Source organism: Pinus tabuliformis, chromosome Q, assembly GCF_031772625.1.
Source record: "Pinus tabuliformis cultivar Carrire ecotype Pingquan chromosome Q, CPIR1, whole genome shotgun sequence".
Classification (NCBI taxonomy): domain Eukaryota; kingdom Viridiplantae; phylum Streptophyta; class Pinopsida; order Pinales; family Pinaceae; genus Pinus; species Pinus tabuliformis.
In genome coordinates this window covers 174,363,669-174,378,695 of record NC_142296.1, presented here as the reverse complement: position 1 = coordinate 174,378,695, position 15,027 = coordinate 174,363,669, and the positions used below count along the sequence as shown (strand labels likewise).

The following is a 15,027-nucleotide window of genomic DNA, read 5'->3' as shown; positions in this document are numbered from 1 at the left end:
AAAAATAGAAGCAAAGGATTCAAATATTTAACTATTATAATTTGGTAATTGAACCAATCCATTACCCTTGCACTGGGTGATCAACATTGACTCATTCGTTCATGCAACCAACTAATTAAAGGGTAGGTGGAAAATTGACTTCTCCCCCATTTAATAACAAAGAAAGATGAGGGTGCATAATATAACTGTTTAAACCATGTGAATGAGACCAACCCTACCCTAATGCATAGTTTATTTATGCAAATCAAAATCTCCAAAATCATTGTAACGAGTTTCAACTAGGCTTAAAGCATTCTAACCTTAGCTCATAAAATTAAGTTATTGAATCTAAAGGTACCCAAATCCCAATAGTAGAATAGTAGCCAAATCATCACAAGCTAGTAATAATGGGTTTATAAGGTTCTAAGTGATAAATCATGATTATGTCTTCTTTCCCATGTGGATTCAATTAACTATGATATTCATCTATTAACTTTATCACTCTAGGTAAGGTAACCCTAATACCCAATAATAGTGAGGGATATTGTGAGTTTGTGGAGATTAAACAACACATTGATTAAAAGGATTTAATAAATTATATTGTTCAAATAAAGAGGGTAAAATCATTCAGTTCTAATTCTAGATGCATTTGAATTAAAAAAGCAATCATAACACTACGTATATAGAAAGGGGAGTTATTTTTTTCAAGGGAAATCTAATAGGGAAACTCAATGGATGTTTTTCCACATTTCCATTTGGCTAGTTGAATGTTGGTCCCAATTCAATGTTGACTTCAAATTGCATTAGCTATCCACATTGTGGACTTTATCTTTCAAATTGAGGTAGTCTTGAGCTATTGTCAACTAACTCCATATCGTTTGGTCCACTCAAATATCCATATTCAATATCAAAATAAATATTGACCTCTAGTTTGAGGGTTTCTTTTTTCAGACCAAGAGGTAACTCCTCAAATGTAATCGTATTATTCATTTAGGTTGTTTATTATTATATGCAAGAGGGAGTGATTGTTCAGTTCATCTCCTGATGACTCTCCATTTCCTCTATTATGTATGTACACTAATTACAGTTGTTCACCCAATCCCTATGATTAGGTGTCAACATTCCCCCCCCCCTAATTTGAAGGGATGTTGGTGAGTCCAAGCATCGTTCTGAATATTTCAAGCTTTTCTCTTCCAAGCGCTTTGGTGAAGATGTCTGCAATCCTCTCATTAGTGGAACAATGGTGAAGATGGATTGTTTTGGCCTCAACATGATGTCGAATCAGATGATATTTTGTATTGATGTGCTTCGTTCGATCATGGAACTTTGGGTTCTTGGCAAACTTTATTGCCAAGGTATTGTCAATCATGAGTGGAGTCAATTGTACTTGTTTTACCTGCAAATCTTCAAGAATTTTCCTGAGCCACACAATTTCTTTTGTTGCCTTAGCTGCTGCCACATATTCTTCCTCTATTGTGGAATTTGCTAGAACTGATTGTTTTGCGTGATCTCTAGGAGACAACTCCTGATCCAAGACACATAGCATAACCTGAAGTAGATACCCCAATTTATTTGTCTCCATCGAAGTCTAAATTAGAGTATCTAACTAAGCTGAAGTCGCCCACCTATGTATACTTGATTCCAAAGTCTTGAGTTCCCTTCAAGTACTTTAGAACTCTTTTTGCAGTAGACCAATTTCCCTCACAAGGCTTTTGCATAAACCTGGAGAGGATTCCAACAGCAAACGAAATGTTTGGTCTGGTAGTAGTTAGGTAGTTGAGACTTCCTACAAGCTGTCTATACTTTGTTGCATCCTCAAATTCTTTTCCTTCAATGGATGTGAGCTTTAAGTTTTGTTCCATTGGAGTAGTCAGAGGATTGCATTCAGTCATGCCAAATCTGTTCATCATATCTCCAATGTCCTTCTTTTGAGAAAGGAATATGGACTTTGGATGTTGAGTTACTTCAATACCAAGATAGTAATGAACATAGCCCAAATCAGTCATTTGAAAACCTTTCCTCAATTCATTCTTTATGGATGCAATGTAGCTCTCATTATTCCCTATCATCAAAAGAGCATATACATATACCACAAGATATACAACTGTTTTTCCAACCTTCTTGATAAACAAAGTTGCGTCATCAAGATCATAATGTTTGAAATTGAGTTTCAGAAGATGCTCAATTAGTTTTTCATAGCGTGCTCAGGTGCTTGTTTTAGGCCATACAAGGATTTCACAAGTTTGCATACTTTATGTTCATGTCCTTTTACAGCAAATCCTTTAGGCTGGGACATAAAAACATTATTTTTTAGATCTCCATTCAAGAAAACAGTTTTTACATCCATTTGATGGACTTTCCAACCGTTCTGAGCTATTAGGGCAAAGAGTGTCTGGATGGTAGCCAATTTTGATGTGGGGGAAAAAGTCTCCTCATAATCGATCCTTTCCTTCTGTGCAAAACCTTTTGCCACAAGCCTGGCTTTGTGTTTGCCAAGTGAGCCATCATCTTTATACTTGTTCTTGTAGACCCACTTGCAGCCAATTGGTTTGGTTCCCAATGGAGGATCAACCAGCTTCCAAGTGCCATTCTTTATCAAGGCATCATACTCCTTTTGCATTGCTTCTTTCCATTCATCATGAGAAGCAACTTATTTGAAGGAATTTGGTTCAAAATCTGTAGACAAATTCAATTCACAATCATAAGAAACATCCATATCAATAGGTGAATCAGAGTCATCTACATCACCTCCATTTTGCTGGGTTGAATTTCTAGTTCCTATCTTTCCAACCTCATCAGGATGAACACTTTCAAGTGTCTTTGTCAGCCACTTTGGGGGACCTTTATGAGATGGTCTAGGCTGCTCTATTGATTGAGTTGGGTCTGAATCAAGATTAAGGCTCCCAATTCTGTCAATCACATCACTCAAAGTATCATCCGTTGTTGGAGTTTCATGCGGGGGAGAGAGTGCTTTAGAAGAAGATTCCACAAGTTGATCTAGTATAGGAATCCCCCCTTCAAGATCTGAAATCTGACTATCAAATTCTTGAAATGATTTTTCATTTGCGAATCTATCAAAGCGATCAAGTTGTCGCTCAACAAAATTGTCAGTTTTGGATGATTCAAGAAAGATTACATCTCTGGATACAACAAAATTTTTATTGACTTAATCATAGAGACGGTATGCTTTGGAGGTGTTTGAATACCCCAGGAAGATACACTTACAACTTCTTGCACCAAGTTTGTTTCTATGTACCTTTGGTATCAAGGCATAACATGTGGAACCAAAGACCCTGAGATGCTTTACCGAAGGAATGTGCCCATACCACATTTCATAAGGAGTCATATTTCTAATAGCATTAGATGGACATCTATTCTCTACATATACAACACATAGAACTACATCAGCCCAAAACATCAATTTTACATTTTTGAAAAACATCATGGAGCGCACCATATTTAAGATTGTCTTATTCATTCTTTCAGCTACTCTGTTTTGTTGTGGATTATAAGGCATAGTTGTTTGATGTTTGATCCCATGTTGGCAAAGATAGTTTTCAAATTCATTTGAAGTGTATTCTTTTCCATTATCAGTGCGAATAGAGCCAATATGAGATTGTGCATCATTTTCAATCCATGTATGAAAGTTCTTGAACGTTTGAAAAGCATCAGATTTGTTCTTCAATAAATAAACCCAACATTTGGTGTAGTCATCAATAAATGTCATCATATATTTATTTCCATTTGCAGAAGGAATAGGCATTGGACCACATAAGTATGAATGAATGAGTTCAAGTTTTCTATTTGCTCTGGAATGTGAATCATGAAAAGATTGTTTGCTATGCTTTCCTAGAACGCAAGCATCACATTGCTTAAGTTTCCTAGGACTTGTAGGCAAACCAGTAACACCATTTTTCTTCAACAAGCAAAGGCTGTCATAGTTCAAGTGTCCAAATCTAGCATGCCATAATAAACTTGATGGAAATGTACCTTCTTCATAATGAGAATTGTATGAGACATTTTGTGCACGAGCAAGGTACCCTGCAGCTTGAGAAGCCTTTCTTCTTATTTCCCCGTCATGACAAGTGAGTGGTCTGATGCTTTTCTCACCTCAAACTTGCCATCAAACCTATGAATGCACTGTCTTTGCTGGCAGATGTGGACCAAGGACAACAAGTTTCTCCTCAGCTGTTGGAGATATAAAACATGATGTAGAAGAAAGTGTGGAAGACCAGGCAATTTAAGCCTAATTGTACGAAGCCTTGATGGCTTGAGTTTTGATTTTTCTGCAAAGTATATTGCTCCATCAACATTGTTAGTAGATTCTTCAAAAAAATATCTTCTAAAAGTCATGTGGCAAGTTGCTCTTGAATCAAGCAACCAATCATTTTTCCAAGAAGCAAGTGAAGCATTAAATAAGTCTTCATTTACTCCAATATTATAGTGTGCCACAACATAGTGAGTGGATTCAGGTGCTTTACCTTTCTCTTTGTCATTAGTTTTACCTTTGTGTTGGTTTCTTTCATGTTCAATTCTGTCCCAAGGCAACTTGCATGTGGATGCATCATGTGATCCATCTCTTTTGCAGCGTATGCAGTGCAAATCTGACTTTTCTCCTTGAGAGTGTGTGCTCCCCTACCTCTGAAATTTCTTCCTCTTCCTCTTTGACCACCTCTTCCTCTAGAAGAATCTTGAGCAAGATTCTTCTCTCTATGTGCAAGGCACATAACCTCTTCAAAATACTGAGGAGTTGTCTTCTTCCCAAAAGCTTTCTCTCTTTCAGAAATTTTTTTCACAAGGGAGTCAAAGGTAATATCTTTGAGTTTTCCATTTGCTTGCAATGTCTCAAGATAATTTGAGTAAGTGGGATAAAGTGCCTTGAGAAAAGCTATCAGAGGAATATCTAGTTCAACATTAGTGACTTTGATATCATGCATAATAGATTTTACTTTTGATGCAAGAGCAAGAAGATCATCATTTTGTAATTCAAGGGTGAACAATTTAATCATGAGTTGAACAACTTCAAGTGCAGAGTGTGAGTCATAGATTTCCTTCAGTTTTTGTAAGGCTTTGAAAGTATTTGAAAATGGCGAAATATGGTGACTCACCTCTTCATTTATTGATGCTGCAATCAATGCATAAGCCTTGCTGTTCTTATTTTCCCAAATGGCAAATTCCTTGTCTGAGGTAGGTTGTTCTGGCTCTTTATCTTTGTTTCCAACACACAATCATTTCCACAGCTCATTAAAAATGAGTGTGTGTTTGATTTTCTGAGACCACTGAGGATAATTTTCCTTCCCATTGAGGACCACTCCCATATATATATATATATATATATATATATATATATATATATATATATATATATATATCTATATATATATATATATATATATATATATATACATATATATATATATATATATATATATATATATATACATATATATATATATATATATACATATATATATATATATATATATATATATATATATATATAATATATACATATATATATATATATATATACATATATTCTTTTGTAAAAAAAAACTACAATTTTAATGTATATAACAGCGGTATGGACATGCTCACAAAACACAACAGGTGAGTACAGATGTGAGGCTTCCACTTCAGAAGGTCCGATTTAGAGATGGTCCACATAAAAATTGAACCTCAATGTCTAACTATCAACAAAGCACACATTCCAGACCCGTATCTGTAATGAAAACAAGCACATTTTTGACAAAATAAAATGTCTCTTTCAAATTTCGTGAGTACAACCCACTTAAAAACATCCTATACATGACTCAAATAAAATGCCTCTTTCAAAATTCACCAATACAGCCCACTTAAAAACATCCTATACAGGACTCAAATAAAATGCGTCTTTCAAAATTCACTAGTACAGCCCACTTAAAAACATATTAGAATAGATAATAAGGCATGTAATCTACAAGTTTTCTTCACCGTCAATCTGAGAGTCACAGTCTAAAACTCCATGTCAAAGCAAGTACCCATGAATTTTTTTAGGGAAGGCGGAGGGCCAATACCATGGAGCAGTTGCCTCACATAACCAACCGAATATCTACAGCAGTTGCCAGAGAGGGGAAAACCTGCAGAACGATTATCAAATTCTTGACAAGGGCACACCTATGGAGTGGTTGCAAGAGGTCAGTTCTGCAAAATAGGCAGAACATAGGTAGAATAGGTAGAAGGGAGTTGCAAAGCAGAGAGGGAAGCCAAAAATTATGCTGGCTCTGATACCATGTCAGACCAAGAGGTAACTCCTCAAATGTAATCGTATTATTCATTCAGGTTGTTTATTATTATATACAAGAGGGAATGACTATTCAGTTCATCTCCCAATGACTCTCCATTTCCTCTATTATTTATTTACACTAACTACAGTTGTTCACCCAATCCCTATGATTAGGTGTCAACATCTTTAATGGCTCACAATGGTTCACACTCACTTATCTAACAATCTCACAACATGACTCACAATTTTTTTGTACTTTCACACATCCTTAACCTCTTCTCAATGGTTTTGACTATTTTTTGAGTCTTATAAATAATCTTATTGATAGTCTCATAGAATATAAGATTCCACCATAAAATTTGGGATACTGAATGATCACATTCTTTGCCCATCTAACGATATTTAGATCTTCTTCAAGTAACTTCAAATTTATGTTGATCCATAGCTTATTGCACATAGTGTATAATAAAACCAAAATAAAACTATACACATCATTACTCTTCTACATTATCATTTGAGTGCTAAAATCCCTATGAAAACACTATGTGAAAATGTTAGCTCATTAAGTACAATGGGGAACAAAAATGAAAAATGCCTCTATTCTTAATAGTTCAAGCATATTGCAAAAAAAAAAAAATTATATGTGTGATCTACTTTGGCTCTAGCTAGCATAGGAGGAGTACAAAGAGGTGCAACTTGCTACTATCTAAAATAAAATAGAGATTGGGTAGGGATAGCATAAAACTAATTTTATCATGAATTCCTACTCATATTCAATTTTAATCACTTTATACAATTGGATTACTATATCAATGCATTATACACCAATCATATATAAATATTAGATTACATGTTAATTAGTAGTTTGTAAAGCAACCAACCCCTAAATAGCACAACATACATATACTAGTCACTAAATCTATTTGTGTTAGTGTATGAATATGGTCCACACATCCCACACATCCCATCACCTTAAAATACAAAACTTTGTTTATAAAAATTAAGAATGAAATGTTATTATAGTACCCATCCCTAAGATAAGTCATCATTAAATTTTTTTTTTTTTTAATATTTATTATTATTTAATAACATATTAATATGATAGAACTCGTTTTATCTTTAACAATAATTTTAATGATGACTTATATATAAAAAATATTTAACAATAATTTTAATGATGACTTATTTTAATAAGTAAAATGCATTGCATTGATTATATGATCTTAATGTTGAATACAAATATTTAATAATCCATTTTAATACAATTTTATCAATTTATTTTTAAATATTTCAAATTTTTTCCATTCTAAATAAATAATAAATAATATTAAATATATTATATATTGACGAGGAAAAAATAATTAACTTAATTAACAATTTTTATTTATATTTTTTCCTACTCAAATTTGGAAATGCAAACCAAATTAATTACAACAATCCTTTCATAAAATAAAAAGATCCCATTACAAATTAATTACGACAAACCCTTCCATAAAATGAAAACCATACTCGTTAATTATCTTCGAGTACCCGCTTTTTTATTATTAATTTCTATTATTATAATGTTAAGTTATTTTTTTTAATGATCAGTTGTTAGAAAGGTATGATAACATACTGTGGCAGACAGACATTACTACAACATATCTCTTCTTATCGTAACAAACAAATTAATTACAGGAAACGAGGGCCCATATTCTCATCATTTAAATTAAGTTCTCTATTCTCGGGTGCGAACATGGATTATTCTCGGGTGCGAACATGGATTATTATTTGTTTGTTTAAAAATTTCTATTATTAGTGAAAATGAAAAATATGGCAGCGTGTTGTCGCTGTACTTCTGGAAAAATTTCAAGCATTATGCAGAGAATTAAACTTAAATAAAAAGAAAGGGGGCGGATTTTGCCAAATGGCATTGACCGGCTCAGATTCATCATTGAATTCGCCCATCTTGAGGGCATCTATTAAATGTGATGTTAAAGGGGCAATCTGCACATGATACGACACAGTCTGTGACGGCGCGTCCTTCGACACCTGACGACTAATAACAGAACGTCAGTTGTCTGTTTCGTTGCAAACGGCATTCATAGTCAGAGACCACCACCCCGTGCCCATGCCCAGCACATAATAATATTACGTGTGGAAGTTGCCTGACAACTCTAAAAGCAAAAGTAACAAAAGGATATTCGAGCCACATCAGCTAACAAATGCGAATGGATAGTTAGAAGTAGGTCTTGTGCCAACAAACTAGGAAAAAACTTTGTCAGTGATAAGGTACAGAGGGATCCAGATAAATAAATCACTCTGCCTCACTGACTGCCTTATCCATAAAACAGACCTGACTCATATTATTAATTGTAATTCCAGCTGCCTCGACGTAAGAGCAAGTCGTCGGTTGCGAATATTTATGGCTTTGCTCTATCAACTCTGTCCACAGAAAACAATAATCGAAGTGGTCCTTCTGGTCCTGCTCCTGCTCCTAGTCTTCCCCGTTGGTGAAATGCCTACAATCACGCAGATTACAGTTTTCTACATACAATTAGGTGTGATCCGGGGCTGCCTCTAGTGGTCCGGACTTCGGAGCCACCTTTTGCCGATAATGGACCATTTTTTATATCCTCAAACGTCCGCAATCTGTGCCGGCTCCGAAATCTTTGACGCTGGCACTGTACTCAGTTCTATAACATGATCATCTAAGGCGGCCGGTGGGCCAAGCGCGGATGATGCCGCCCGACATTCGGCATCGTAGCTTGCATGCACGCTATAAACTAAATAGAAAACTATGGCGACTACGGAGAAGATCGCGAATCGCAAGTATGATTTCTTGCCCAGAGAACCCAACAAGAACACGTTCAAGAAGATGGAAACGGCGGCCATCCACGGCATACCCGGCACGCCCCACTCGCGCGGTTGTCTCGCCTGTGGAACCAGCACCGAGAAAACAAAGGTGAGCACGATCGCCGCGAGGCCACATAGTGCAAGACCCAACGGAACCCGTTGGAATTGCCACAGAAAAGCAAATGCGATTGCGATGCTCGACAGCGCTAACAGGAACCCTAGTGTCGGCCATGGATTCCTGGTCTTCCCGCTGACCACATAGCGTTTGTAGATGAGAGCGTTAGCCACCATGTAGAAGACAAAGAGCGTCCCTATGGATATCAGATCGATTAAAATTGCCAGATCGGTAAACAGCCCTATTGCTGCAGTGCAGATTCCTACAAAGAAAGAAAGGCACATAAAGGGGTCAAGCACAAGAGCGAGCATATTGGATTTTGTAAGATTGTAATCTAATTATGCTGAAAAGTTGAAGAATCAGAATAGAAAACTGACCGAGAGAAATGGACGCGTTAACGGGTGTGCCAGTCTTGGAATTGACTTTGGCAAACCAGTCTGGTATCACATGTGAACGCCCGATAACACACATATAACGTGCTTGTCCTAGCATAGCCACCATTAGTGACGTTAAAATTCCCAAACTCGCTCCCGCACCCACCACATTTGATACCCATCTCCACCTCGGATCGTTGTTGAATGCCATCGAGAATGGTGCATCTTTATTTATCTGCACAAAGCCCACAAACAAAATTTCAAATATATGAAGACCCACAGACGCAAAAGAAAAACAAACCGATAGTCCAAACGCAAAGTGGATAGAATATTGTGTACCATATCATATGGGACCAATGTGCACATAGCCGTAGCCATGAGGCAGTAAAGCACAGTGACAATAATGACAGAGCCAGAGACCCCAATGGGGATGTCTGTGGCGTGATATTTAACTTCTTCTGCCATGGTCGAAACGGCATCGTACCCAATGTAGCTGAAGTAAACGATGGCCGCAGCATTGAACACCCCGTTTGCCCCATACGGTGCGAAACCCCCCGGGTTCATCGGATTAGCTGGCTCTGTCAAGTTCTTGACGTCTCCCTTAGCAAAACCTATGACAATAATGAACAAAATAAATCCCAGATGCAGCACCGTGAGCACCATATTAACAGCCGAACTCTCCTTTGTGCTGCCAATGAAATTAAAATAAGTTGTCAGATTCCATTAACCCACGAATAATCCTGTAGCAGAGGAAAGATGGGAAAATAGAAGGCAACCTGTAGCAAATACATATTGTAAGCAAAATAATAAGGGCAACGGCTATAAGATCCAGCTCGTTGAAGCCATCGGGCAAGCCGTGCACTCTGAAACGCCATTTATCGACATTCTTGAAACCAATTGCAGAGCCGAAATACGAAGTAAAGCTACGAGCAACAGCAGCATTGGAAACAACATATTCCATTATCAGATTTATGCCAGTAATGTACGCTGGGAATTCCCCTGCAAAGAAACACCCGCAATTGAGCAATTCTTTGATGTAAAAGAAATTAAAGAAAGAAATCAAGAACGGAAATGAGCAAGACTTACCGAATGTGGTTCTGAGATAACTGAAAGCTCCCCCTGCAACAGGCATGGCAACGGCAAACTCGGTGTAACAAAAGGCAGAAAGAAGAGCGGAGACGCCAGCTATAACGTAGGAAAGGATAACGCTTGGCCCCGCCAGGGTTCGGGCGGCATTGCCCGTTGTGACAAAGACGCCAGCCCCAACCATGCCTCCGATACCTAGGGCTACCAGATCGAACCACCGCAAGCTCCTCTGCATTTCTGCCCCGGAACGGGCTTTCACTCGCGTTAGCTCCTCCTCACAACTCGAAACGGCCCCCATGCGTTTGACGAGCCGTCTCGGCGTTTCCAGCAATGCGAGACCATATGCCCGCGGACTCGAAAAGGAGCCACCCGTTTTTCCCATTCTTGGTCACAAATCTGGCTTACAGAGGAAAGAGGATGAGATTATGTGATGAAATTTTTGATTGTTCAGTTCCGTATCGGAGATGGAAATATTGAGAGACCGAGATTTCGGTGGAGCGAGACAGAGACGAGGGAAATGAGGGAGAAAAGTAGGTGAGTTTACATATGTGTCACAGTGACGGAACCTAGCTCTCTCCTTCACAACAACAAACAAGCATGGATATAACAACAATAACAAACCCGGATGCCGATATTTATAGCCTCTAAACGCTCTCGCTTCCTACCAACTGCTACATTTAGTAGTGAATTAAATGGGGGACCATTCTGTACTTGCGGTACTCCTTAGAGTCTTCCCCGATCTCCTTAATTCTGCCCCGCCAGATTTAGTAGTGATTTAAGCGCTTATCCATGACCTTACCTAATTTGCCATGTCGCTTGTAATTTAATCTCTTTAGTTGATAGAAGAGAATAAAAACCGATTCTATCCACTAATCTTTGTATTTATTTTTTGACTAACGGCAGGGTAGGAGGGGGGATAAACGGGGTCAAAAGACAGGCGAGCTACGACGCCGGAATCATTCGTTATGCACCGCCACGTTTGAGGGTGTGCATCAGAGATGGACGGTTACTCTTACACGTTGACGTGGATAGTTAGGGTCCACTTCCTAGCGTGGGAGAGAAACAAGGACAATCAATAAGCACCAACGATGAACTCATTAAAGGTACCCTCTGAGCCAAAGTGATTCATTCAGGCGCAGTCTAATTATTATATGTTCTTTAAGTCTAATTCATGATAAATTTTGTTTGAAATTGTAAATTCAATACGTAAATAGATTTAACGTATGGAAAAAATTGAGTTGAAAATTTTGCGAGACATCCCACTTATCCAGATTACAAAATTTAAATTAAAAAATCTATTTAAAAAGTCAAATATATTAGATAATTAAGTTAGGTTGTTAAAGTTATAATGGGTTTTTTTTGGGTTTTGTTCGGGTTCTTAATGAAGATTATATATTAAAATATTAAGGTGGTTGAGAATTAGTTTAATTAGAGTATTTTGTAAATTAAAATTAATAAAAATAGGGTGTTAATAGGTTAGTTGTGTTAGATTTTAACATATATTAATATAAGAAGAAAAAGCTACCGTACAAAAGCTACTAGTACGGTAGACAAAAAATTAATGGGTCATAATAATTATTGGGTAGAATCTCTAAAAATTTTAGGCATCTTATTGTTGGTCACTACCCACATTCAAGGAGAAGGAGATGTTGGCAGATCTCCTTGCCAGAATAGTCAACTTATTGTCTATAGTGTTAATTTTTTTCACTACCCACATCCAAGGAGAAGGAGACAATTGGCTAATCTCCTTGATAGAATGGTCAACTTGTTGTATATATTGTTAATTTTTTCCTCTAACTCTGCCAATGTGATACAATTCACCTGTACAAGATCTCCTTGCTAGAATGGTCAACTTGTTGTATATATTGTTAATTTTTTCCTCTAACTCTGCCAATGTGATACAATTCACCTGTAGAAGATCTCCTTGCTAGAATGGTCAACTTGTTGTCTATAGTGTTAATTTTTTTCACTACCCACATCCAAGGAGAAGGAGACAGTTGGCTAATCTCCTTGATAGAATGGTCAACTTGTGATACAATTTACTTGTACTTCCCTATCCGAGAATGGTCAAGTTATTGTCTATACTATTAATTTTTTCTTCAACTTTACCACTTGAAATAATCCAAGTATAGTGGGAGTGGCAACCCTTTCATATGAGTTGACATCATATCAAAGCAAAGAGGATCACCCAATACCCTCTTTGAAGGGAAAGTAAATTATAACTTTATTTTAAATTAGTATTATTATTAATTATAGAAAGAATTAAAATATGAAAACATTAAACCTAAACTTTAAAAAATAGAATATAAGTAAATGAATATATAGATTTGAAAAGACATAGTACAAAAAAAAAACACAATAAAATAATACTAAACAATAAAAGTTCAAAATTAAATTGAAAAATAAAAAAAGTACAATTAAGTTTAAGATAAATCTCATCTTTTTATCATAATTACTATTAAAAAACTAAATAAATATTTTATATAAATTAAATTCCTATTATCTACTTAATAATTATTAATAATAAAAAAAAAACAAAAACAAAAACACAACAATATTATCACCCCTACATCATCCATCCAAACAACCAAGCTATTATTCTAAGCAATCATTCCAACCCTAATCCTCTTTGGTTAGACGAAGACCCTACTCTGGCTAGCAGGTATAAAAGGAGCTCTGAAGACCTCGGGGAAAATTTGTTTGGGTCAGAGCTAGTCAAGCTCTGTAGTGCTCAGGATCTCATAATTTGCAACGGTCTAAAGAAGTGGTCCAATTCCAGCAAGATGACCTACATCCATGGACTTGGTAGCAGTGTGGTAGACTACGTTATTTCTGATCTCCCATTATACAATGAAATAATAAATTTTGACATCTTAAACGACCACAAACCTGACTCTGATCATAGGCCTTTACTTATAAATCTCAATTTTGTCATGCATAGAGTTCCCATAGAAAATAATACTTATAGCCAAAAGAACTTAATATTTGATAGAAATAAAAATGATCTCTTTCTAAATGAATTAAAAACTAATGTGCTTCCTTTATCTAGTATAGACAACATAGAAGACCTCTATCATAATTTTACTACAACCCTCTCATATTCTATTAACAAGTTCTCAATTGAAGTTTCAAATAATAAAATAAATAGCAAAACCAATCCATGGTATGACAAAGATTGTAAAAGTGTGAGGAGAGCAATTAAGGAAGTTGTTGATGCATCTCTTAAAATGGACAAGATAAAAATATACAAAGCCCTAACTAAAAGGAAAAAGAGGCAGTACATTCGTCAAAGACAGAAGAATCTCTTACACCTCTCTAAGGTAGCTCCTGAGAAATTTTGGAGGTAGATTCTAACTAGGAAGACTAAGGATAATAATAAAATTGCTCTTCACGATTGGAATTCCTATCTTAAAAAGCTTTATGAATCTCCAAATGTCATGGATAATTTGGAAACCCTTCTCACAACGAAAGAAGTTTTCTCTTTAGAAGACATGAAGTTTGGAGTTAATCTCCTTGGTAATGGGAAAGCTAAGGACATTGAAGGTTACCAAGCGGAAATCTTAAAAATTGGAGGTCCTGTCCTCATCCCCCACATCCACAAGCTTTTCAATCAAGCAGTCAAGCAAGGGTTCCCTAAACCTTGGACTGAGAGCCTCATTATCCCTATTTTTAAAAGTGGGGATACAAATAACCCCTCTAATTATCGAACAATTATGATCAGCCCTCTCTTAGCCAAGTTATATGGTAGTATTTTGGAAAAGAAGTTAAGCATATGGCTTGAAAGTGAAGGTAAGCAGGCTAAAGGCCAAGTAGGTTTTAGAAGGCATCACTCAACAACAGACCACCTTGTTACGCTTAGGATCATTGCGGAGGAATGTCGTAATGATAAATCCAATTTATTTTGTTGCTTTGTGGACTTTAGAAAGGCTTTTGATACGGTTCCTAGATACAACCTTTGGAATAGATTAGAAGAGCTAAAGGTTCCTCTCGAGTTGAGAGCTGTCGCTATAAGGTTATACGAGAATGTAATTGCCAAGCTAAAGAGCAACGAGGGGTGGTCGAAAGATATTAAGTGTAACATCGGAGTTAAACAAGGTTGCCTCCTCTCCCCTACCTTATTTGGCATTTACATCGATAAGCTCGAAGGCTATTTAGAGGAAGCAGGATGTGATGGCTCGATCTTAGCTGGGATAGTCATCATCCTTCTTCTTTATGCTGACGATATTGTTCTTTTGGCAAGGTGCCCATCTGATCTTGATAAGCAACTCAGGCTTCTTAAGGATTTCTGCTCTACCATGGGTATGACTGTTAACACTGACAAAACAAAAGTTATGATTATCAAATCCAAGAAGGACACTTACGCTAATTTTATG

The 15,027-nt window shown here is 36.6% G+C and overlaps 1 protein-coding gene across 1 annotated transcript; it reads right to left on the bottom strand.

Annotated features, from left to right (window-relative positions):
- Nucleotides 1-8,202: 8,202 nt before the first annotated feature.
- On the bottom strand, nt 8,203-11,244 carry LOC149218799 (cationic amino acid transporter 7, chloroplastic-like). Its single transcript, XM_089384150.1, has 5 exons — nt 10,655-11,244; nt 10,345-10,567; nt 9,908-10,256; nt 9,572-9,803; nt 8,203-9,456 (listed from the first exon to the last, which is right to left on the bottom strand). The coding sequence occupies exons 1-5, from the start codon at nt 11,034-11,036 to the stop codon at nt 8,861-8,863; spliced, it is 1,782 nt and encodes a 593-aa protein (XP_089240276.1). The 5' UTR covers nt 11,037-11,244; the 3' UTR covers nt 8,203-8,860.
- Nucleotides 11,245-15,027: the final 3,783 nt, after the last annotated feature.

What these genes read in the sequence shown, in the direction of transcription:
- LOC149218799 (XM_089384150.1), bottom strand. Translation starts at nt 11,036, where the DNA reads ATGGGAAAAACGGGTGGCTCCTTTTCGAGTCCGCGGGCATATGGTCTC. An exon ending in TTATCTCAGAACCACATTCG is followed by an intron (nt 10,568 to 10,654) that starts GTAAGTCTTGCT and finishes GTTTCTTTGCAG; the next exon opens with GGGAATTCCCAGCGTACATT. An exon ending in TAACGCGTCCATTTCTCTCG is followed by an intron (nt 9,457 to 9,571) that starts GTCAGTTTTCTA and finishes CTTTCTTTGTAG; the next exon opens with GAATCTGCACTGCAGCAATA.